The sequence below is a fragment of the Salmo trutta genome, chromosome 25 (genome assembly GCF_901001165.1).
Source record: "Salmo trutta chromosome 25, fSalTru1.1, whole genome shotgun sequence".
In the NCBI taxonomy this organism is placed as follows: Eukaryota; Metazoa; Chordata; class Actinopteri; order Salmoniformes; family Salmonidae; genus Salmo; species Salmo trutta.
In genome coordinates this window covers 32,354,928-32,379,841 of record NC_042981.1, presented here as the reverse complement: position 1 = coordinate 32,379,841, position 24,914 = coordinate 32,354,928, and the positions used below count along the sequence as shown (strand labels likewise).

The 24,914-nt window shown below is 43.4% G+C and overlaps 1 protein-coding gene across 1 annotated transcript in view; it reads left to right on the top strand.

The window, feature by feature from the left end:
- The window catches only part of LOC115162432 (chloride intracellular channel protein 4), a 31,884-nt gene extending 7,611 nt beyond the window's left edge, over positions 1-24,273 (top strand). Inside the window, exons 2-6 of the mRNA XM_029713731.1 lie at positions 16,817-16,926; positions 19,660-19,785; positions 19,935-20,041; positions 21,118-21,299; positions 22,467-24,273. Of these exons, the coding sequence (XP_029569591.1) occupies positions 16,817-16,926; positions 19,660-19,785; positions 19,935-20,041; positions 21,118-21,299; positions 22,467-22,631 (690 nt within the window). The 3' untranslated portion in view covers positions 22,632-24,273. The remainder of the gene's footprint in view (positions 1-16,816; positions 16,927-19,659; positions 19,786-19,934; positions 20,042-21,117; positions 21,300-22,466) is intronic.
- The last annotated feature ends 641 nt before the right edge of the window (positions 24,274-24,914 follow it).

Genomic DNA, 24,914 nt, shown 5'->3' with positions numbered 1-24,914 from the left:
CATCATATGCACTAATCACTTTGGTTTGACCCTCCAGCACTGGACAGGAAGTGTGGTAATCTTTCCTTGATGACCCATATTACCATAAGACTTAGGGTATTGCTCATCGATAGGCACACAAATGCACAATGACCCAGCACCCCAATATCATGCTAAATTACTGTATGGAACAGGAAGCAATACAGAACTCCAAAAGGACATGCTTTCATCTTTAGTTTGTATGCTGTCTCTCTGCCAGCAAGTGTGCCAAGGCTGGGATAAAGGCACACCTCCAGCTCCTACCAATGAGGAAGGCATAGAATCCATGGATTCTATTTCCATGGATGAAAGCTGTGCCAATAAACATGGAAAGTAATCCATTCTTATGTCCCGTGGCTGGGAGGGGGTCCGTCTGTATTTTTGTGTTACTCGGAGAGAATCACATGGAAACTATGGCGACAGAGCCCAATTATGTACCAGTCACTGGTTTTTAAAGAACCCCTCGCAGGGATGTTCACCCAGGACAAAATCCTAAAGGTCAACACACTTCTCCCTCAGTCTCAGGCCAGAGAGACATCACGAAAAGAGCTGCTCACGTCCTACACTTCCCTCCCTGTACTGTCTGGCTGTGTGACTCCATGTCATGTGAGATATGCCATCATAGGATAATAATAGTATGGTATGAGAATTATTAGGAACAGCTTGTACATGGGCAAAAACAGGATATGTTTAGTTTACTTTTTCTTGATGTCTTGGCAACTCTGTCCTCTTGCCTCTGCTTAGTCATGCCTTTCTGTTGTAATTGTCTAAAAATGCAAGATCCACAGATTACACGCTCTGGGTTAACCATCAATACGTTGTTTGTGTCCCTGCAGTAACTTTAACTTGTGTCACAAGTATAAACCCGTATCAACTTGACTTCAGCTGGTAGCATTTTACATGTCAATCTCAATTTGCCACTTGTTTGCATAATTACTTTAAGCATAACACATTCTTTCTCCCCTGAGTGGCACAAAGGCAATTGAGTAGCCCATTTTTATTTTTTATAGTAAAATCAATATAGCAGTTTATTCTCTCCAAGCACTATTATGCTGCAGTCAGCATCATGAGTTGGGGGACAAAGATTAATGGTCTGTAACTGGTCTGTTGTGCAGTACTGTAGCTGTGAGAATGCTTCATCATTAAAAACTGTTAGGACTGGTCCTCGGCCAAATGGACACAGCAATGTAACACAAGATGAGGGGGGTATTATAATTGGGGCTGTCCCCAACAACAAAAAAACTATCTTTGTCAACCGAAAGTAGTCTGTTCTTTTGAAAAATGTGAACATGTATTTTTTTTTCCGTATAGACACTCCCCATGTTTTTAAAATAAAATAAAATATATGCATTGAGCTTATGGTTTGATGAAATAATAAAAATGCCTCGAGGGCGCTAGAAATCTACATAACCTGAAGAGGGAAAAACCTTAACCTGAGCCAACTATTCTCCTCCTGCTGGCTTTGGCAGATTCTGCCATCACTCTCCTGAAGTTGCAGGTAATAGTTTACACAAGGAGTCGGCACCCTTTCATGTGGAATGACCATTTATCTTACCATTTCTACCGATCTGCGTGTCAGGTAAGGTTTTCATATGCACATTTCTAAGAATGTCTTCATATCTCAATCATTGTCATGTAGTTACTTTTTAGGCATCTATTTTTATTCACTTCTATTGCCAACTATGTAAAAATAGCCTACATAAATAAAAACATTGCAGCCTGCAAGTAGAAAATATCCTGATTTTTAAATAAATGTTTTATATCCTATAAGTCACATTGGCTGCACATGGCCTGTCTGCAAGGAATTTGAAACATTTTATCCACTTAACTTCTTGGTCCAGCCCAACCTTGCCTAGCGAACTTGCAACATTGTATAACAAATTCTGGGCTTACAGTTTCCCATGCCAGTGAGCTTGGGACAAGACACAGCTGTAAGCTATTTGCACAAGGGATACGAAGCAGCGCTTGACTTGGGCAGGAGCTCACCGGAGCAGAGTACCAGCACCTCATTTTCTAGTGCTTGAACTCCTGTTCCGCTTGTAGAATATTAGCTCAAAATTATTGTCCTGCACCTAAAATATATAACAGTAACAGCACCCAAAATGAGTACCGGAACCTATTTCGGTCCAAGTCAAGCATGACATTTTCCCCTTTCACGCTGAGTGGTTATCGAAAGGGAGAGCGCTTGAACATTTTTCAAATGCATTGAGATTATTGTAATTCTCAATGGATGTAAAAACTGTCTTTGCTTGCTGTTTGAAGTGAAGATAACGTTTACTTTGAGAAGCTCCACAGGTCATTAGTGGTGGTGCGTTAAGCCAATCAGAAATACTATCAGATCCCCAAATGGGCACATAGCTACACTACCAGTCAAAAGTTTTAGAACACCTTCGAGGGTTTTTCTTTATTTTTACTATTGTCGACATTGTAGAATAATGGTGAAGACATCAAAACTATGAAATAACACATGGAATCATGTAGTAACCAAAGTGTTAAACAAAAATATATTTTATATTCAAATAGCCACCCTTTGCCTTGATGACAGCTTTGCACACTCTTGGTATTCTCTCAACCAGCTTCATGAGGTAGTCACCTGGAATGCATTTCAATTAACAGGTGTGCCTTCTTAAAAGTTAATTTGTGGAATTTCTTTCCTTTTTAATGTGTTTGAGTCAATCAGTTGTGTTGTGACAAGGTGGGGGTGGTATACAGAAGATAGACCAAGTTCATATTATGGCATGAACAGCTCAAATAAGCAAAGAGAAATGACAGTCCGTTACTTTAACCTCTCTGGGGTATGTGGGATGCTACCGTCCCACTCGCCAACAGCCAGTGAAATAGCAGAGCGCCAAATTCAAAACAACAAAAATCTCATTCAAATTTCTCACACATACAAGTATACACCATTTTAAAGAAACTTCTCGTTAATCCAACCACAGTGTCCGATTTCAAAAAGGCTTTACGGGAAAGCATAGCATTAGATTATGTTAGGACAGCACCTAGACAAAAACCACACAGCCATTTTCCAAGCAAGGAGAGGTGTCACAAAAACCAGAAATACAGCAAAAATTCCTCACTAACCTTTGATCTTCATCAGATGGCACTCATAGGACTTCATGTTACACAATACATGTATGTTTTGCTCGATAAAGTTAATATTTATATCCAAAAACCCCCTTTTTTTTTTTTTACATTGGCGTGAAATGTTTTGCCTCCAAAACCGCCGGTGAATGAGCACATCAATTTACAGAAATACTCATCATAAACGTTGATAAAATATACAACTGTTATGCATAGAATTAAAGATACACTTCTCCTTAATGCAACCGCTGTGTCAGATTTCAAAAAAGTTAAGGGCGAAAGCACACTTTGCAATAATCTGAATACAGCGTTCAGCAACAACAACCAATATAGAAACCCGCCATGTTGCGGAGCCAACAAAAGACAGAAATGGCATTATAAATATTCACTTTTGATCTTCATCGTAATGCACTCCCAGGAATCCCAGTTCCACAATAAATGTTTGTTTTGTTTCGATAAAGTCCATATTTATGTCCAAATACCTCCTTTTTGTTTGCGCGTTCAGTCGAGTAATCCAAATGCACTATGCTCGCGCAGTAAGTTCAAAGTTCTATTACAGTTTGTAGAAACATGTCAAACGATGTACAGAATCAATCTTTACGATGTTATCATAAATCTTAAATAATATTCCAACCGGACAATTCCATTGTCTTCAGAAATGAAAGGAACACACCTAACTCTCACAGGCGCGCGCCTGATTGAGCTCATGTCATTTTCTCAGACACCTGATACAATCAGCTCTTATTCTCTCCCCATTCACAGTAGAAGCATGAAATAACGTTCTAAAGACTGACATCTAGTGGAAGCCATAGGAAGTGCAAAATGACCCCATTTACACTATTAGATAGGCAATCACTTGAAAAACTACAAACCTCAGATTTCCCACTTCCTGGTTGGATTTTTTTCTCAGGTTTTTGCCTGCCATATGAGTTCTGTTATACTCAGACATCATTCAAACAGTTTTAGAAACTTCTGTGTTTTCTATCCACATCTACTAATAATATGCACATCCTACCTTCTGGGCCTGAGTACCAGGCAGTTTACTACGGGCACGCTTTTCATCCGGACGTCAAAATACTGCCCCCTACCCCAAAGAAGTTAAGACATGGTCAGTCAATGTGGAAAATGTCAAGAACTTCAAAAGTTTCTTCAAGTGCAGTCGCAAAAACCATCAAGCGCTATGATGACACTGGCTCTCATGAGGACCGCCACGGGAAAGGAAGACAGAGTTACCTCTGCTGTAGAGGATAAGTTCATTAGTTACCAGCCTCAGAAATTGCAGCCCAAATAAATGCTTCACGGAGATCAAGTAACAGACATTCCATCAACTGTTCAGAGGAGACTGTGAAATCAAGCTTTCCTGGTCGAATTGCTGCAAAGAAAACACTACTAAAGGACACCAATAATAAGAAGAAACTTGTTTGGGCCAAGAACATGAGCAATGGACATTAGACTGGTGGAAATCTGTCCTTTTGGTCTGATGAGTCCGACTGCGTTTTTGTTGGTTTCAACCGCTGTGTCTTTGAGAAGCAGAGTAGGTTAACGGATGATCTCTGCATGTGTGGAGATATTTTTTTGTAACTTTTCAATAGTAAATTTTCTTTGTCATTATTGTGTGTAGATCCATGAGGAGGAAAAAAACATTTAATCCATTTTAGAATAAGGCTGTAATGTAACTGTGGAAAAGCCAAGGGGTCTGAATACTTCCCGAATGCACTGTGTGTGCATATATTTATTTCATTTTGTTATTGCTCGACTAAAAAATATTGGTCGACCCAACCCACTAATTGGGGTCAGCCCTCTGATTCAGAGGGGTTGGGTTAAATAGTGCGCAAGACACATTTCAGTTGAAGGCATTCAGTTGTACAACTGACTAGGTATCCCCATTTCCCCTAGTTCTAATAAGTGGCAATTTTTTATAAACATGTACATCTTGTTGAGGTAAAAAAAAGTGGGATGCATGCCAGCAAAGCCACAACTCCCAACAACAGTCCCAACACCTTACCACTGCTACAGTTCATTCAGCCTCATTTACTGCCTTAAAAAAAAAACATAGCTGATATGGCTGACTTGCTTAAACAAATGTGGTTTCTACTGACAATTGAGATGTACAAACTATGGCATAAGGGAAAGATGAGTGGATAAGAGGCAATCCGGAATTTCTATTAAGACATTAATGAGCGAGCTAGGATGGACGTAGTCTATATAAATATTTGTTCGGCACTTTTGAAATGTACATCGGCAGAATTCAGAACATGGGTCGTTCTTAGTGTTGTCCCTGTACACCAAGTCAAAACCCTAGGGGGCATATAAGCAGACAATATGAAAGCTCTTACAAAATTCAATGATTACATTTTTCTAAAACAACCAAGTCAGAACAGTAGGTGAAATGAGGGGTAAATAGACCAAATTATTAGGGTGAGGCACATGGGCTACTAACAACTTACTACACAACATACACTTAGTTTTACTTTCTTAGCTACAGTATACATCTCTCCCTGGCATAATACATCATTTATGCAGCAGCATACATGACATTTTTGGACTCCCCTTGTTGTGCTTTGCTCACTTGAACAGGAAGGTGGCGCGGTGGTTCTTCGTGGGCAAATTTTGACATCAGTCTCTCATTCTCTGGATTTATGGTGCTTTCAAGACAACTGGAAACTCGGAAAAAAACAAGGTCCAATCATGATGACGTCATTGATCTTCAGGTCGTAGCTCTAGAAAGAGTCCCGAGTTCCCGACTTACAATTCTGAGTTGAATGACCATTCAAAATATATTCACAGTTGTCTTAAACTCACTGAAGTCTGATTTCCCAATGCCAAGTTTCCAGTTGTTTTGAGCACGGCACAAATCATGCTTAATTGACAGCATGAATGTTTAGCATTTTTAAACTAGGAAAAGAGACACTTAATCCCAGATTTGGGACCACACAGCCACTCCACTGAATAGCAGGCTAGTGATTGCTTTGCAATGCTTTCAGTTAGCCACTGTCACTGATTCCACCCAAACCACTCATTGTTGAATTTCCAATTTCCAACTTGTCGTGTAATGTTTGGCCGATGAGCACCGATACGTTTTATCTATAATTTATCTTCATTATTTCTCTTGACATGACAAGGATTAAAAAGGATTTGCCAGTAGATTGTCGACTTGATTCATGATGACTGCTAGCTAAGATTTTGAAAGTATGCTATTGACAGTCCAATCAAAGCTAATGTGGATATAAACGTCATTTTATCTGTTGCCAATGACCTTGAGCCTTCTTGGATAGGCACTTCTAATGTAACTCTATGGCAGCACACAAAGGGCTTGGATTTTCAAGGTTTACCCTTTAGACTTGGCGGTGACGTACTGTCCCCACAAGGGACAGAACACAGAGATAATCATGGTGCAACCAGAGAACATTACCAACACCTACACTACGTGTTTTCCGCTGGCTGCCCCACCACCACAGAAAGCATTGATCTAGGCTGAAACACCTGAATGACAGGTTGCCACATGTTATAATGCACTATATTAGTGATGTTTCAAGAGACCTGACCATATACACTAAGTGTACAAAACATTAGCAACACCTTCCTAATATTGAGTTGCACCCCCTTTTCCCCTTCGAACAGACTCAATTCGTCGGTGCATGGACTCTACAAGGTGTCAAGCCTTCCACAGGGATGCTTCCCCATGTTGACTCCAATGCTTCCCACAGTTGTGTCAAGTTCGTTGGATGTCCTCTGGGTGGTGGTGGACCATTCTTGAAACTGTTGCATGTGGAAAAACCCAGTAGCGTTGCAGTTCTTGACTCAAACAGGTGCGCCTGGCACCTACTACCATTCCCGGTTCAAAGGCACTTTTGTCTTGCCCCTTCACCCTCTGAATGATACACAATTCATGTCTCAAGGCTTAAAAATCCTTCTTTAAACTGTGTCCTCCCCTTCATCTACACTGATTTTTAGTTGATTTTAATAAGGGATAATGGCTTTCACCTTGATTCACCTGGTCAGTCCATGTCATGGAAAGAACAAGTGTTCTTAATATGTTATACACTCGGTGTCTTACCGGATAAATATTTTATTTATATTGTTGAGTTTCAACAGTCACATTTGTTTAAATGTTCTGGACACTTAACTCTATTGGTGAATGGTAAGCATGCTGTGTGCTCATGCCATTCTGTTCAGAGGAAAGGCTTGGTGCCTGTTAGGAAGTTGATGTATTAATCCTTCTGCTCCCAAGGAAGCCCTCTGTTAATGAGGCATTTCTCCTGTAGATCAATGACAGGAAGTGAGACTGACTTGAACGACAAGGAATGAGATGGATGGATGGGCAGCGAGAATATGGAGGAGAAAGGAGGAACATGGAGAGGTTCAGGATGTGTTGGGATAGGGCAGGCAACAATTTGGACAGAAATACAACTTTTATAGATCAGTTTTAATCAAGTTTACAGATGGGCATTGCTTCTGACATATTTAGATCTCTGGTACATCAACTTGGCTAACAGGGTGCTCGAGTGCTGGACCTCAGAAATGTAGGAAATCTACCCTGAGGGCAGGCAGTGTAACCCAATTCGATCCCATCTGCTTACGTTTCGCATCCTGCTTTACACTGGTAAAATGGGGGATAGCGAGCCATGCCTAGTGTAGTTCAAATGTCAAATGAGGCTGGTGTTGGTATATGGCGACAGTGCAGGCTTTGCTGTCATGTGAACTCACTTACACCTATAGCACAACACTGGAGCCAAGGGGTTGTTCAGAATGGTCTGGACTTCAGTAGTCTTTTGGGGAATCACTGCATTTAGTGTTAAAGTTGCCTCTATCAGATTGTAGAAGGCTAAATGGGGTATTTTACAGGTGTGTACAGAGTGAGGGGAAGGTGAGGACTGCAGTGTGTGTCTGAGTCACCTGTTTGGGGTCTGTTTGCGTCGAGGTGGAGTGTCACAGTACACCCAGACCTCGGTGTGACCCGGCCAGGGCCGAGTTTGTGTTGGAACACACTCTTTAAACAACCGTCACACAGATCAGCAGGAATTGTTTCATCTTTACTTCTCCTGCACATCTGCCTGTCTTTCTCCCTTCCCTGGTTTCTGTCTTATTTGCTTCCAACTTTACCCGAAATCATGTTTCACTCATTCATACCTGACTTTATATTTGTATTATTCTTACCCTGGAGAGAGTAATGGGTCACATTGTTGATGACTCGGAGTGAGCTAAATCTTATCCCTCTCCACCCCTTGGTCAGTGTCCCAAAGAAACGTTCATGTTTAAAGTCCTCTACCTCTGTAGGCCTGTCTGTCTGGGAGACGTTTCCACTCCATGTCGTTCACATGAGTCAGAGCCACAGCAGGGTGTGAGGCATTTCCTTTCCTGTTGGGCCGGACTCCTCCACACTCATCCTTCTGACCACAAACCTAGCCCTAGCCAAGTCGGCATCAGTCCCTTCCCTTCAAAGTAACAGCCTTACATCAGCCAGCCCAACTCCAGCCATCCCAGCCCAGTCAGTCCCAGCGGCCCCAGCCATCCCAGCCCAGCCAGTCCCAGCGGCCCCAGCCATCCCAGCCCAGCCAGTCCCAGCGGCCCCAGCCATCCCAGCCCAGCCAGTCCCAGCGGCCCCAGCCATCCCAGCCCAGCCAGTCCCAGCGGCCCCAGCCATCCCAGCCCAGTCAGTCCCAGCGGCCCCAGCCATCCCAGCCCAGCCAGTCCCAGCGGCCCCAGCCATCCCAGCCCAGCCAGTCCCAGCGGCCCCAGCCATCCCAGCCCAGCCAGTCCCAGCGGCCCCAGCCCAGCCAGTCCCAGCTGCCCCAGCGGCCCCAGCCCAGCCAGTCCCAGCGGCCCCAGCCATCCCAGCCCAGTCAGTCCCAGCGGCCCCAGCCATCCCAGCCCAGTCAGTCCCAGCGGCCCCAGCCATCCCAGCCCAGTCAGTCCCAGCGGCCCCAGCCATCCCAGCCCAGTCAGTCCCAGCGGCCCCAGCCATCCCAGCCCAGTCAGTCCCAGCGGCCCCAGCCATCCCAGCCCAGTCAGTCCCAGCTGCCCCAGCCATCCCAGCCCAGCCACACCCAGTTTGCATGCTTGTCCAGCCTAGGGGAGGCGTGACATAACATAACGTGACCCTTCCCAGAGGACATTCCGCCTGTGTCACGGGGCGAGAGGAGAGCAGCGGAACACTTGTTGGCCGACCCCCACCAAGCTCCTTATTCGGTAAAAGTGTGGCCTGAACTCGAGCCCACCCAATTTAGAATGTTAACTGTGAGGGGAGGGGAGGACATGACCATCATGTTACTAAAATTAGGCCTGGATCAGACGGGGCAGAACTCTCCAAAGGGAAAACAATAGACGTGTTACCAGTCCTGGTCTGAAGCGTTGATCAGCCACTTTTAAAAAGGTTAGATATATGATCTTTATTACAAAGGCACTGATGACAACTGGTCATTTATACATTCCCTAAAGCGTGTTCGTGAGGGAGGCAGTGGGACAGCTCATGATTCTATTGCTGGGATGTTCCTAGCCATAAAATGTGATGGGACATGAGGAAGAATAGCCATTTTGTTAATGCCAGTTAAAATACTGAGTAGCCTGTCTTACAACATCCTGATGCTTAAAACCTAGTGTCATCAGACTTGACATGCCTCAAGATGGTCAGTATAGAAGTAGCTCCATAAGCGTGAAAGTGACATCATGAGCTGAGGTCACCGCAACACGGGTAACGTGGCGGTGCGTGTCTCCTGTAGATGGGTGAGGGAGGGGGATGACTGAGGTCCCATTGTGCGCCGATGGGCCTCCCTGGACCTTCAGTGACTTCGGCATGAGTCATCCTCTCCACTGGACGGACAACTCTGTCACTTTGTTGAATCAGGTAGCCTAGTGGTTAGAGCATTGGGCCAGTAATCGAAAGGTTGCTGGATCGAATCCCCAAGGTAAAAATCTGTAGTTCTGCCCCTGAACAAGGCAGTTAACCTACTGTTCCCCAGTAGGCCGTCATTGTAAATAAGAATTTGTTCTTAACTGACTTGCCTAGTTAAATAAAGGTTCAATAAAAAATAAAAATTGTTTTTCTCAGTGCTTCTACATCAGAAGCCTAATGTTCTAGTAGCATGTATTGCTTGCTGTAAGTAAAATAGGAACATTGCATCATATTCCAAATTGTGTCAATCATCATCTCCTGACTAATTTTAACCAGGAAATGAATAAGATAAATGGATAGTGCTAGGCTAAATCATGTAGTGAATGATGGCTGACTTGTTAAGTAATATTTTTCAGTAAGTACTGTAGGATTGCAGTTTTCTTACCACATATAAAATGTGAAATTATGATCACTGCTGAATCACTGAAAATGAAACTAAATGTACATCAGTGTGATCTCATGACCATATTAGGTGCTGGCCCAAAATAATTTCTTACCTCATGAAATTTGATTGGTCTTTTCTTTTTTTTCTTTTTTTATCCAGTAACATGCACAGAACCGTCCACAAACAGTTTCTGCTGGGTATTCCCCAAAAGGAGCTCTGTATTCACAATGCTGAATGCAACGGTTCCGGGACACTGCTCAAAGCAATGGATACTGAGAGAGAACCGTGTTGGAGGGCCTGTTACACCACTCAGAGGGACGGAACTAAGCCATGATTTAGTTATGACAGTTAACAGACACGGCTAGTGTCACAGCTACTGTGTCTGTCAAATACCCTAACATCGGATGGCTTGAACTTTTAAACAGTTTGTAGCTCATAAATATATATTTTTAAATAATAAGTAATCTTATTGATTTGAATGTCTTCAACCTTTTTTTCTGTGGCTTTGTGAATATCTACACGACTTCACTGTAAACCAGCTTCTTCGTATGTGTCTTAAGATGGTTTCTTTGCGTGTTGAAGATACAGCTGTGTCAGAGGGGACGTACAGCAGAAATGCACCGCTACACGCATCCTCATTTCTGGACTAGTTTCTACCCCCTGTCTCTAGTGAGGGGCCTGGGATGGGGGGGTGATATGAGGAGAGCACCAAGCAGCCCACTAATAATGCTTAGTTGGCTTGTGCTCTGCTTGTTTTTCCCCTGGACCCTTTTCACCCACTCAATCTATTATTTTTGTCTCCCTTTCTCCTTAACTAGATTTATGCTAATTCCACCAGTCTATTTCTGTCTTCCCTCATTCTCTACCATTTCTCTCTCCCTCCCACCCTCCATCTCAGAGAAGGCAGGGCTGCAGGAAGTCTGTGGCAGTAGCAGACTAGTTCTTGGCTCTCTGCAGCTCTGACGTGTACCTGGAAGATCAGACCGAGGCCTGTTTTTGATGTCTGCTTTAGCAGCCTCCAGTGGACAAGATCCCTGCCATGTTCTGACTGACCGTTTCTCATCTGTTTTACTGTGGCTGGCCATCTCTGTGCACTGGCTTTGCTTGAGCTCACCCCTAACGCTGCTGCTCACTCCATTTGGAAAGTATTCTGACCCCTTGACTTTTTCCACATTTTGTTGCGTCACAGCCTTATTCTAAAATAGATTAAATAAAAACATTTCCTCAGCAATCCACACACAATACCCCATAATTACAAAGCGAAAACGGGTTTTTAGACATGTATTAAAATGTTTAAACAGATACTTTATTTACATAAGTATTCAGACCCTTTGCTATTAGACTGGAAATTGAGCTCAGGTGCATTGTGTTTCCGTTGATCACCCTTGATGTTTCTACAACTTGATTGGAGTCCACCTGTGGTAAATATAATTGATTGGACATGATTTGGAAAGGCACACCTGTCTATATTAGGTCCCACAGTTGACAGTGCATGTCAGAGGAAAAACCAAGCCATGAGGTCGAAGAAATTGTAAAGCCCCTGAGACAGGATTGCGTCGAGGCACAGATCTGGGGAAGGGTACCAAAAAATGTCTGCAGCATTGAAGGTCTCCAAGAACACCATGGCCTCCATCATTCTTAAATGTAAGAAGTTTAGAACCACCAAGACTCTTCCTAGAGCTGGCTGCCCGGCCAAACTGAGCAATCGGGGAGGAAGGGCCTTGGTCAGGGAGGTGACCAAGAACCCGATGGTCACTGACAGTGCTCTAGAGTTCCTCTGTGGAGATGGGAGAACCTTCCAGAAGGACAACCAGATCTATAGCACTCCACCAATCAGGCCTTTTATGGTAGAGTGGCCAGACGGAAGCCACTCCTCAGTAAAAGGCACATGACAGCCCAAAAGGCAACTAAAGACTCTAAAACCATAAGAAACAAGATTCTCTGGTCTGATGAAAACAAGATTGAACTCTTTGACCTGAATGCCAAGTGTCACGTCTGGAGGAAACCTGGCGCCATCCCTACGGTGAAGCATGGTGGTGGCAGCATCATGCTGTGGGGATGTTTTTCAGTGGCAGGGACTGGGAGACTAGTCAGGATCAAGGGAAAGATGATCGGAGCAAAGTAGAGATTCTTGATGAAAACCTGCTCCAGAGGGCTCAGGACCTCTGACTGGGGTGAAGGTTCACCTTCCAACAAGACAACGACCCCAAAGTACATAGCCAAGACAAGGCAGGAGTGGGTTCGGGACAAGTCTCTGAATGTCTTTGAGTGGCTCAGCCAGAGCCCGAACTTGAACCCGATCGAACATCTCTGTAGAGACCTGAAAATAGCTGTGCAGCAACGCTCCCCATCCAACCTGACAGAGCTTGAGAGGATCTGCAGAGAAGAATGGGAGAAACTCCCCAAATACAGGTGGGCTGAGCTTGTAGTGTCCTACCCAATCAAACTTGATGCTGTAATCACTGCCAAAGGTGCTTCAATTAAGTACTGAGTAAAGGGTCTGAATACTTATGTGAATGTAATATTTTGGTTTTATTTTTAATAAATTAGCAAAAATTTCTAAACCTGTTTTCTTTGTCATTATGTGGTATTGTGTGTAGATTGAGAGGAGGGGAGGCACTGTATACTAAACATGGCTGAAATCCATGTCTTATGTCTACTTAGCATTTTATTCTCTGAAGCCGTTCACATGGAAACTTCTGAAATGATAATCATCTCTTTTTATTATGGGCTGCTTGTCATGGGAACAGTCACCATGTCATACTGTCATTCCTACCCCTGACACATTAACCAACAAGAACTAATCTCTCTGGACTCTTGGTAGCTAACAATTATCTGGGGTTTCAAACAGAGCAATATCACAATTTGATAGCAAACCTTTCATACACAGGATAGTAATGGAATCAAAAGGAGGGGACATTGAACAAAGGCTGTGATCGAATACAACCTTTTTGAGATATTGAACAGCAGCTCCAGCCTCTAGCAGCAGGCAGATCAAACTGAGAGAACACACCGGACCTTCACACCACAGAGAGAGCAAATCAGCAGGGTGCTGCTAGCTGGACACACTGCCTGCAACAGTCTGGAAAGTCCCCTATTCATTCATAGGATGACTTTAGTCTAAAAAAACCTTGAAAAGAAAAGAAAAAATATATTTTAGATTTTTGGCTACGTGTTTTTCTTTTTTCTTTTTTGGGGGGTGGGACATATTTCTAGTGGTAGAGGGGAACGTTAGATCCATGTGAAGTAATACGATTTTATTCATGTTCCAGAAAGCCCTATCTTGGCACAGGTCCATCAGTCCATAACTCAAGTCTTTGGTATGCTATTTTAATTAGTGTATGCATGTCTTTGATGTTGGAGCTGAATCTGAGAGGAGTTTTCCTCAAGATACCCTCTGCGCTGGTCAGAGGGAGAGCGGGCACAAGAGAGAAATATGAAGAGGATGGATAGGCGAGAGGATATCAACCAATACAAAGTGACTGATGAGAAGTACACAGATCCAAGAGTGAATGTGCAACCATTCAGTTTAGTAAAGACTTGTTACAGTGGGAGAGGGAAGAAATTCCTTTAGTCAATGCTCTGATGGCCTTCAGTCCCTGCCCTTCTGAATGGATGAATACTGGGCATTCTTCAGAATGAACTGGCTCTGAGAATGGCCTTCCTCTATGAGCTCACGGTCTCTATGGAGCACTCCATAACCAGTTGTGTAAATCTGTGAAGGGGGACGATTTGGACCATGTGGAAGGGGCTGCGACTGCTTGAGTTGATCCGCTTAAGAGGAAAAAACATATTGAAGTTGGACTGATGTCAGAAAATACAGTTGTAGAGCGATCAACAGTGAGAGTAGCAAGATGATGTGAGTAGTATGGTATCGCTGTCAATGCCAGAAATCAAAGCACAAACTCAGAATGAGCTGGCTTTAACTGAAAGTACTCTATTTACTGGAGTGAAATCAAAGGCTACTGGCTTTTCTAGCTATACTATGTTTGCTTACACAAGATCTTTACTCATATTTTAATTTCACTTTCCGGTTACTTGGATAGACAATCTGATGATAAGCAACTGCTTGCTAAGGTTACGGTTTAGAATAAGGGTTAGGCGAAGTGTTACGTTTGGGGTTAGGATTAAGGTTAGGGTTAGTTAAAATGTTACTGATAGTCCATCTGTAGATGTTCTACAAACTATCCAAATAAAGTCTTACCCACTTTCCTAATTTAGTAATTACTGTACACGTAACATATTAATATTACATGAGAAGTTAGTTGCATTAAACTCCTTCTTTGGGATCCCGTCTCTTCCTCACTCCCACATCTATTACCTCACTCACTCACTGTAAGCTGGATACTGGCACTTGCCTGTACTGAAGAGCCCTATTGATATGGACCCACTTGAGGAGGGGGGAGTGGGTGAGGGGGAGTGTTTGCTAGCAGTGGTAGTTGGAGATATCTCTGTTTTATAGGACACTGTCTGCCAGTGGAGTGTTTAGTATATTCTGCTCACTGCCTCCTTTTTACTGCTTGGACTGGAGGTCTGTGTGTACATTATTCCAATGCACAGTAGTAGTTTGTCATACAGTGGAGGTAAAAGTAACAGATCTATTTGAGGAAGGGGAAAATCCCCTGGGTGGTGGTGGGATCTCTACTAGTGGGTACTTCCTACTTCCATGTCCAGAGATGGTCTGATAACAGTTCTTCTAAGAACGAAATGTTTTACAACTCAACATATGTGAAGGACAAGCAGGCTGATTAAAGCACTGTCAGACATCCTCCTTCCCCTCTCACTCAAACACACAGCCTAATGAAACGCAAGACCGCCGTCCTGCTCCGTCTTAGTCACATCTGGGGTTTGTGTTCCACTTGGCTGACTGCCAGGGTGGAAGAATGGAGGCTGCTGTGGAAGTGTGCTAAAGTGTTTGAGACAAAGGTCAGCCTGCTCTCTGGGTGTCAGGGAGCTAGTCTCTCAACTGTGTGGAAGAATAATTTTCTGCTCAAAATAGGCCTGTGCTGGGTCAGTGTAGTGAAACACCACTGGTCATTGGAAAGTGTACAGTCGGTCTGATAATATCAGTGTTCCAAGACCCTTCTGCATTTAAGGCTCAACCTTGACTTTATTGGGATCAGCTTACAAGACTCATTTAGATCTGTCAGCCATGTTTGTCTGCCTCTATTCCAGTGGTTATCAAACTGAGGGTCCTGAGTGTGAAACAGTATTTTAATAGGCTATATACACTGTGTACGAAACATTAGGAACACATTATTATTATTTATTATTATTATTATTATTATTATTATTATTATTATTATTATTATTATTATTGAGTTGCACCCTGTATTTGCCCTCAGAACAGACTCAATTGGGGCATGAACTCTGGAAACTGTTAGTGAAAATTCAAGCAGCGTGGCAATTTTTTGACGCACTCAAACCGGTACGCCTGGCACATACTACCATACCCCGTACAAAGGTACTTAAATCTTTTGTCTTGCCCATTCACCCTCTGAATGACACACATACACACTCCATGTCTCAAGGCTTACAAATCCTTATTAAACCTGTCTCCTCCACTTAATCTACACTGATTTGAAGTGGATTTAACAGGTGATCAATAAGGGATCACAGCTTTCACCTGGATTCACCTGGTCAGTCTGTCATAGATAGAGAAGGTGTTCATAATGTTTTGTACACTAGGTGTATATTTGTATTTTATATTCATACCTTTGCCTATTCGATCTGGCTAATAATATTGAACTACGGTACTGCACCAAATTCATGTAAAAACCATCCTGTGGTTCAGAACCGCATCTTGACTGTTGACCAGTCATCAGCATTGGTGGGCGCATATCCAGATTAGTGACCAGAAAACGCTCGTTTCAGTCTGCTACCGATGCATCTTTACCAGAACAATGGGGTAACTACTGCTTTTTCATTGATCATTTTCATAATTCACATATGTCTAACACCACACTGCCTTCAATAATTATGGGATGAAGATGTAACATTCTGGTGACGGTATTATTTGTGAGGAAGAAAAAGGTGACAGACAGACCATGCTTTCTGTCTGATCCTGCTCTGGACTCCAGAGAAATGACAAGATATCCCCAGTAGATATTGGCTGCAAACATGAATTTCAATCAGCTCAAAATGCAGGTGTAAAACGGTCTTTCCTTTCTTGCTTTTTGAAAATGCCTCACCGTTAGCTATAATGACAGGTTTTGTTTGCGCAGAGATTGTTTGCGTGTGCGGTGATTGAGGTTTGAACCACTTTTTTGGGGGGGGGGTTGTGGGTGAAGTTTGAGAACCACTTCTCTAATCCATGCAGCCTGGTGCATTTTTATTTGGTTTTACAGGCGCCTATCATACAAACACAATATCATGCGAGTGTCATCCATTATCTGTAAATAATGCTGACGTAATCTGACCTTCTTCCCTATCTCTCTCAGGCGGGAAGTGATGGCGAGAGCATTGGGAACTGTCCGTTCTCACAGAGACTCTTCATGATCCTGTGGCTAAAGGGAGTGGTCTTCAACGTCACCACAGTGGACCTGAAGAGGTGAGGGAGAATACACACCACCACGTCCCGCTAGCCTTCTCGCTCACTCCACCACCACGTCCCGCTAGCCTTCTCGCTCACTCCACCACCACGTCCCGCTAGCCTTCTCGCTCACTCCACCACCACGTCCCGCTAGCCTTCTCGCTCACTCCACCACCACGTCCCGCTAGCCTTCTCGCTCACTCCACCACCACGTCCCGCTAGCCTTCTCGCTCACTCCACCACCACGTCCCGCTAGCCTTCTCGCTCACTCCACCACCACGTCCCGCTAGCCTTCTCGCTCACTCCACCACCACGTCCCGCTAGCCTTCTCGCTCACTCCACCACCACGTCCCGCTAGCCTTCTACACTTCCTCTGCTCCTGGAGAGCCAGGGGAATGTTCTCTCTCGCTGTCTCTGTCTCTCAGAGCTTTTCTGGGCTCTCCACTAACATTCTGATCCAACCCCACCTCAAGCATTTTCACCACCCTTACTGCTTATTTGTTTTTCCCATGACCTTTCCCAACCCAGAGAAATCTGGAAAATAAACAAGCTGCATTCTGGAGAGGCTATTTGAGGTTGTCCTCACTCCCTCCCTAGATTTGGGGGTAAATTGTATTTTTCTTACTCTAAAATCAAAGCAGAATCTAAAAGGATCAGCTTCCCCTCCCAAAGTCATTTGAAGTCTATTTAGTCTTGGCTGAAACTGCAGTAAACGTTCTTGTCCATGTTCTGTAGAAGGCTGCCTGGCAGCTCCTTGCCCAACCATTATTCCTCAATGCATCATCTAATCACTTCCTGATTGTTTTTCCTCTTCCCAGGCCAGGGCTATTACCATACAGTATGTGTGATTTATTTTCAGATATAGTAATGAACTTGATTTCCATGGGCCTTAAATCATTGCTGTCTGACTGACAGTATAGTATACAGGAGGCTCTGATGAAGTGTTGTAGAGGGTATAGCTCAGCCATGCGGATACTTATGCATCGCTTAGCATCTCTTCTCCTGAGAAAGCTCAAACACTGCTACCTCTGCCAGGGTTGGTCCTGTGGGTAATCCAGAGTTGGAAACAAGACGGGGTAGTACACAGAGCAACCTTCTCTTTTACGTTTTGAAGCACAGGGAAGTCGTCTTTGGCTATCTGTGAATGTATTTGCATATGTATCTATAACTGTGTGAGGGTGTGTAAGACGAAACGAGCTTCCAGAGGTCTTGTAAAAGGCAGTGGAGGATGTCCGCCCGCTTAAGTGTCTGTTTCCCCCTCTTTTGTCAAACATGTCTTTGTTCAGTTCTGACCACATACTGCTTTGGCCTTTTTAAAAAAAAAATGACTGATAGTCTTCACTTTTTCCACACCGTAGTGTGGTCACTCTCCAGTCAACAGAATGAGGCAAAGTATTGCACAAATTTGTCCTATTTAATCTTGTTTTATTGCTGTATGGAACTCAAGGACAGTACATTTTCTAACCTTAATGTTATGACCTTGCTTTGGAAAACTATTCAAAAAGCCTTTTTGGCTCAATTTGAATAACATATAAATGCGTTTTTATTTATCTTTTTGAGAGTACACTTACCCCCTCCACTGTTCCTTAATGTTGCCATGGGGCGAGGGTGCTTCCTGTGCTCATACCAAAGGATTGAGATCACTTCCTGTTTTGGTGCCCCCGTGACTAGTTGGTCTTACGAGTCTTTCACAGCTGTCCTTGTAGGGAGACCGTAACCGCTGTACTTTGCACATACCATTGCATGGTGACATGGCCTGCATGTGAAGCGGTCTCTATGGCTCGATCAGTGGTAGGCTGTTCTCTGCATCAAAGCTCATTTGAGCCTCATTCTTTTTTATTTTTATTTTTTCCAATTTTGCTCAGACATGACAACCCTGATAATTAGCAGACACAATGACTTTTATCTGCTAGTTACTTTGTAAATTTGTTTTTGTGGGTGATTATAGAACATGACTCAGGACTATGTGCTGTTGATTGGTCATTCACCACTCACTCATTATGTTCTGTGTGTTCATCATATCTCGCCTCCCAGAGACATCTGGAACTAAACAAAACAAGCACTGTGGACAGAAGAATGCACATGGACATGCGCATACATGACCCTGTTGAAAATAAAGTCCAGCCCAGGGTGTGTGAGTGGGGAGGACTGTAGAGGGCCAGAGTGGTGTGGAACAGTCTAGCATGAGACAGACAGGACACACATCCCTGTCCCTATTGGCCACAGCCCCTTCCACTGATCTGCAATAGAACTGGGCCCTGGGAGACACAGAATAACGCTTTGATGATTTTAAAGAATAGATAGACCAGATGGATTATAGGGATATAAAATGATAGATTAGTGAGTAATCTGTGATGGCTCAGTTTTGGAGTAGAAAACTTTATTATCCATAGGGGAAACTTGGTTTTGCAGTGAAGTCATCCATACAAACAAGACAGACCTTTCAACAACATCAAGGAGAGGGAAAGGGGGATACCTTGTCAGTTGTACAACTGTATGCATTCAACTGAAATGTGTCTTCCACATTTAACCTCTGAATCAGAGAGGTGTGGGGGGCTGCCTTAATCGACTTCCACGTCATTGGCCCCTGGGGAACAGTGAGTTAACTGCCTTGCTCAGGGGCAGAATGACAGATTTTTACCTCGTCACCTCTGGCCAGGCTCTCCCTTAACACAGTATAAGATAATCGTTTGTCTGTTACCAGTGCGTTGTGACATGGTCACTAAATCCCCTCTCTTCTCTGCTCCCTAGGAAGCCTGCAGACCTCCAGAACCTGGCCCCAGGCACACACCCTCCTTTCATCACCTTCAATGGGGAGGTCAAGACCGACGTCAACAGGATCGAGGAGTTCCTAGAGGATGTCCTCAGCCCACCCAAGTGAGTCGTCTGGTTGGCGACAGCGTTTCACACCCAGTAGGCACACACTGCCTCCACGAGTAGATGCCTACGATACAGTAAACACTCTGCTTGTCAGATCTAACCAGGTGTATCTTCGGTGTTGTGTGTGTGTGTGTGTGTGTGTGTAGGTTCACCAAGCTTGGCACCAGACACCCTGAGTCCAACACAGTTGGGATGGACATCTTTGCCAAGTTCTCAGCCTTCATCAAGAACTCCAAACCAGATGCCAACGAGGGTGAGCTTTCCATCCCTACTATATATATATATATATATATATATAAATATAATCTATCCACACACACATTTTAGTTCCAGGTTACTACTCAGAAGTCAGTGGACAAGCAATACTTAGAAATGGAGTTACACTGGTGGTGCAGGAAGAGTTCTGTGGTTGCTAAGCGACAGTGGTAGCCTGAGGTGATTGGTGGCTGGGTGAGAGTGGGGGTCTGACACGGGAACACAGGGCTTTTGTTCTCTGGGGTGGCCTCACTCTGTCCCCAGGCCCATTCCTGTCCCCCATGTCACCTGGCTGAGCTCTCCAAACAGCCTGGCAAAAACAACCGAGAGAGATGGCCTGGACATGAGCTCAAAGCACCTCTCTTCCCTATCATATTGTGTTATGACCATGGGAAGACATGATTTGTACAAGACAATAGGTGATGGTATACTGTAGCTTTGCCTCGGTCAAATTGGCTAATGTTTCTCTGTCTGTATGCTATGTTAATCTGGGGTCAGCTGTTTTATGACATACCAAAGGACATGAACTGATACTGTATCTTGGATGGTATGGTTTCTATTCTCCACCCTGCTGTAATATTGACCCATCGTGATGTTTGGCTTTGAATTCCTTCTGGTCTATGTCAACACTACTGCTGACAGTCCTATCTGAATGATAAGCGTGCCCTGTTTTATAAGACTTTAAAATGTAAAACACATGCCTCGTCACACCCTCTCCAACTGGCTACATACTACAATCAAATGAAATCCGTAGGATTTGCTCAATAAACCACAATGAGTCCAACCCCTGCTATCTATGTTGGCTGCATGGACCATGCCTTATTTGGGGTCTCAAGAAAATGCTTAAAACTGTCAGCGAGGGATGTCTGTGAAAGTACTTATGCAGGCAGCTCTAGTTCTGCCATCTTGCTATGAAATGCTGCCCTCTGCTGTGTGTTTCCTGTAGTGTCTGTTTTGGGAAGGGGTCCAGAATATTCAACACAATGCAGGCAGGCTGGTTTGTGAATGCTATAATGCAGTTGTCGGTTGTTGTGATGGTGTAATGAGAGATGAACGTTCCTTTTTGTGCTGTAGGTCTGGAGCGTGGGCTGTTGAAGACCCTGCAGAAGCTGGACGAGTACCTGCGCTCCCCGCTGCCTGACGAGATCGACCACAACAGCATCGAGGACATCAAAATCTCCACTCGCAAGTTCCTGGACGGTGACGAGATGACACTGGCTGACTGCAACCTCCTGCCCAAGCTGCACATCGTCAAGGTGAGACTGAGGGTATTAAACAGGATATTCCACACACACATTAGCAGACTCCATATATGAGCCAGACCCCCAAATTTATGCCTTTGGGCTCACTTGGGGTTACAATGTCTGTGAGTTCTTTGGTCTATGGTCCTAGAGTTGGAAAATATCTGGTAGTTGTGCGGGAAGTGGAGCTTTCTCCGGTTATCACTTTCTTCCCTCCTTCCCATTCATTTTTCCCTATTACGGTCAATGTCAGTATACAAGAAGTTGTTGCTCACGTGTACCCTTTTTAACCATGTGTAATTGGAAAGTTTTGATTCACAGCTATCCATCAGACCAATTTTTCTGAATGTTCAGGTCAACAGAACTTTGACCTTTGACCTCTAGGGTACATATCAGAATTACCAGTATACATTGCTTTAAAAAGGAACCCCTGATACAGTGATTCTGAAAATATAACCAATGTCTGTTATAAAGCCCTTTTGCCTATGCCCACCCATGACTGCACCCCTGCCCAGTCATCTGAGATCCATAGATTAGGGCCTAATGAATTTATTTCAATTGACTTATTTCCTTATTTGTATTTATTATGGATCCCCATTAGCTGCTGCTTTGGCAGCAGCTACTCTTCCTTGGGTCTGGCAAAATTAAGGCAGTTTAAAAACATTACAATACATTCATTACAGAATTCACAACACACTGTGTCCTCAGGCCCATACTCCACGACCACATATCGTATGTGTGCATTTCACAAACTCGGTCCTGCACTGCTATCATATATTTTCCAACTCTAAAAAAAAAATTACTGCCACATCGTCACCCCAAATCTATTTTTATTTGTCACATGTGCCGAATACAACCGGTGTAGACCTTACCGTGAAATGCTTACTTACAGAATAGTTTAGGAGCCCGTAAAACAGCAGCCATCTCCTCCAGCGCCATTATTCCCCAAGTGAGCCTGACCGACTATTATAGTGGTCACTTATCAAAGCTACTTTTGCTGATAAGGTAGCACAATGCTGGAATGCGGGTGTTTGCAAAACATCTTATGTATGGGTATCTTGGTAGCATATGACATTCTGCTACCAAGTCATGTTGTACCACTCTTGGCCTGTAGAGGGACGCGTTCTCTAGAAGTTTGTTCTGAGACTAACTGACTTCATCAATGTCCACCTCCATCCACAGGTGGTGACCAAGAAGTACAGAGGCTTTGACATTCCCAAGGACATGATGGGCATCTGGCAGTACCTGCAGAACGTCTATACACGCGAGGAGTTCACCAACACCTGCCCCAGCGACAAAGAGATTGAGATCGCCTACCAAGACGTGGCCAAGAGGCTGGTCAAATAGGGCTATTCCGCCTCCACCCCCCCCCCCCCCCACCCCCCCCCCCCCCCCAGCACTGGTCTGTTCAGACATAAGAAAGAACTATGGACTACCTTTCCTCCACTCATTTAAAGCAAACCTAATGCATAAATCTCTGTTCCTACCTTTCCCTTTTTATTTTTGGAAGATTTATTGAGTACATGAAGTTCAAAGGTCCATTGGACACAGGCTAGTGTGTATCCGAGCTTATCAGTTTTGGAAGGCCATCGACACACACTATAAAGTGGCCTTCCGGCTGACCCTCTGTTTCCACACGGGAATATGGTCGCAAGTGTTTTTTCTGTTGTCTGTTCAATATTGATTTGCATTTCATGCTTGTTATGAAAGTAACCATTACAAGATTGATTTTTGTGTTGGTTTAAACAGTGTTGAAAGCTTCAGTGTTTTTGGCTCTAGAGAGTAAATGAGGGCAGGTTTCACTGCATGTACTGCATTAGACACTAGGCCAAACCACAGTTGACATATCAGCGCGATATGCTTCATTTTACTGTTGCGTTGCTTGAGTCAATTGGTATAACTATAATACAGGTAAGGCTGCCTGTTTGTCCATGCTCTGATACCATTTACTCCATAACCTTCTATGTGGACACATGGTGCAAACATCCATGACAATTATGCAACCTGAGCTCAGTCTACAGTAGGCTTAGATGTAGCTGTGCCAGGTCCTTAGATTAGATGTTTTCAGAACAAGGGAACCTAAGATGCATGAAATATTAGGTACTATGTAACAAACAAAATCAACCATTTAGACTTGTATGGGAATACAAACTGTCCTTCATCACTGCATTGCCTCATATCACTGCTCCATATAGACACTGACACTCTTGGCAGTAATGCTCAATTTGCCCAAAATTAACATCTTTTTTTTTTCTCTCCTGTACAGTACGAAGGGAAATCTTTAGCTTGAGTTGTGATGGCAGCAGTGGTAGTTTTTTATATTACACTTCAGCCACCGAAAAGGGGCCATTTTATTCAGGTCTCACTGTGGATTGAATGACTCCTGTTTAGATAAACTAGTGAAGTAACAAAAACCCCACCCACTCACCATCTTTCTCCTATAGCATACAGACGAACCCCAATCAGCCTTCAGAAAAGGTGACACTAAAGATATTTATGAGACTAGGCATCGGGGAGAGGAGACTGGTTATGTTATGACTATCATTTAGGATTTCATTTTCTCATTATTTAGAATACTTTCAAAGGATAGTGAGTGTATTCTGTCATAGTTTGAAAATGCTTTAGTGTGAATAAAGCAAAAATATGTATCGTTTTGTTTTGCCATCCTTTCAGATGTTTGTTGTAATACAAATTTGATAAAAGGATTTGTAAATATTTGTTTTGATTATTCAGAGTTCAATGTGTAAATTGTATACATTCATTGGTTGGTTTGAATTGGGGGGGGGGGCTTTTTTACCTGCTTGGGTTTTAGTACTAGAAGACGTCTCCTCTGGCCTTATTTGTTTTCTCAAGCTCAGACGGTTTTCAAAAATCACTGCAATTACGACATGTGTATGTCCATTTCAGAAGAAAAGATCCAGGCTTATGTCATGGCTTTTAAAAAAAACAAAACAATATTGACATTATTGAAATAAACCTATTATTGGCACTCTGGTTTGTGGGTGTGATTTGCCTGGGGGTTGTTCCAGAAAAGAGGATCAATGAGTTAGCCAGCTAACTGTCCTAAAAATGCAAAAATAACCATATTTTTGAGGAACATAGATTTGGAATTTGCATGCTATAATTTACTCATTAATCAACAACCCATATTCAAGACAAGTTAAGCTTCCTAAATGAATCAGACAATCAAGAGGTATTTAACTGCTTATCATAGTTAGCTGGCTAACTTAATGATCCTGCTTTCTGGAACACCCCACTGGACTAATGACGTAGCGGCCTACAGTTACTGTGTATGTCCTTGTGCTATATTCAGTGGTGTAAAGTACTTAAGTAATACTTTAAAGTATTTTTACTTAAGTTGTTTTTGGGGGTATCTGTAGTTTACTATTTATATTTTTGGACTACTTACTTCCTTACATTCCTAAAGAAAATATTGTGCTTTTTACTATAATGACTATTTAGTAGTCATTACATATTGAATGTTCAGCAGGACAGGAAAATGGTCCAATTCACACACTTATCAAGAGAACACCTGGTCACCCCTACTGCCTCTGATCTGGTGGACTCACTAAACACATGCATCTTTTGCAAATACTGAGTGTTGGAGTGTGCTCCTGGCTGTCCGTAAAA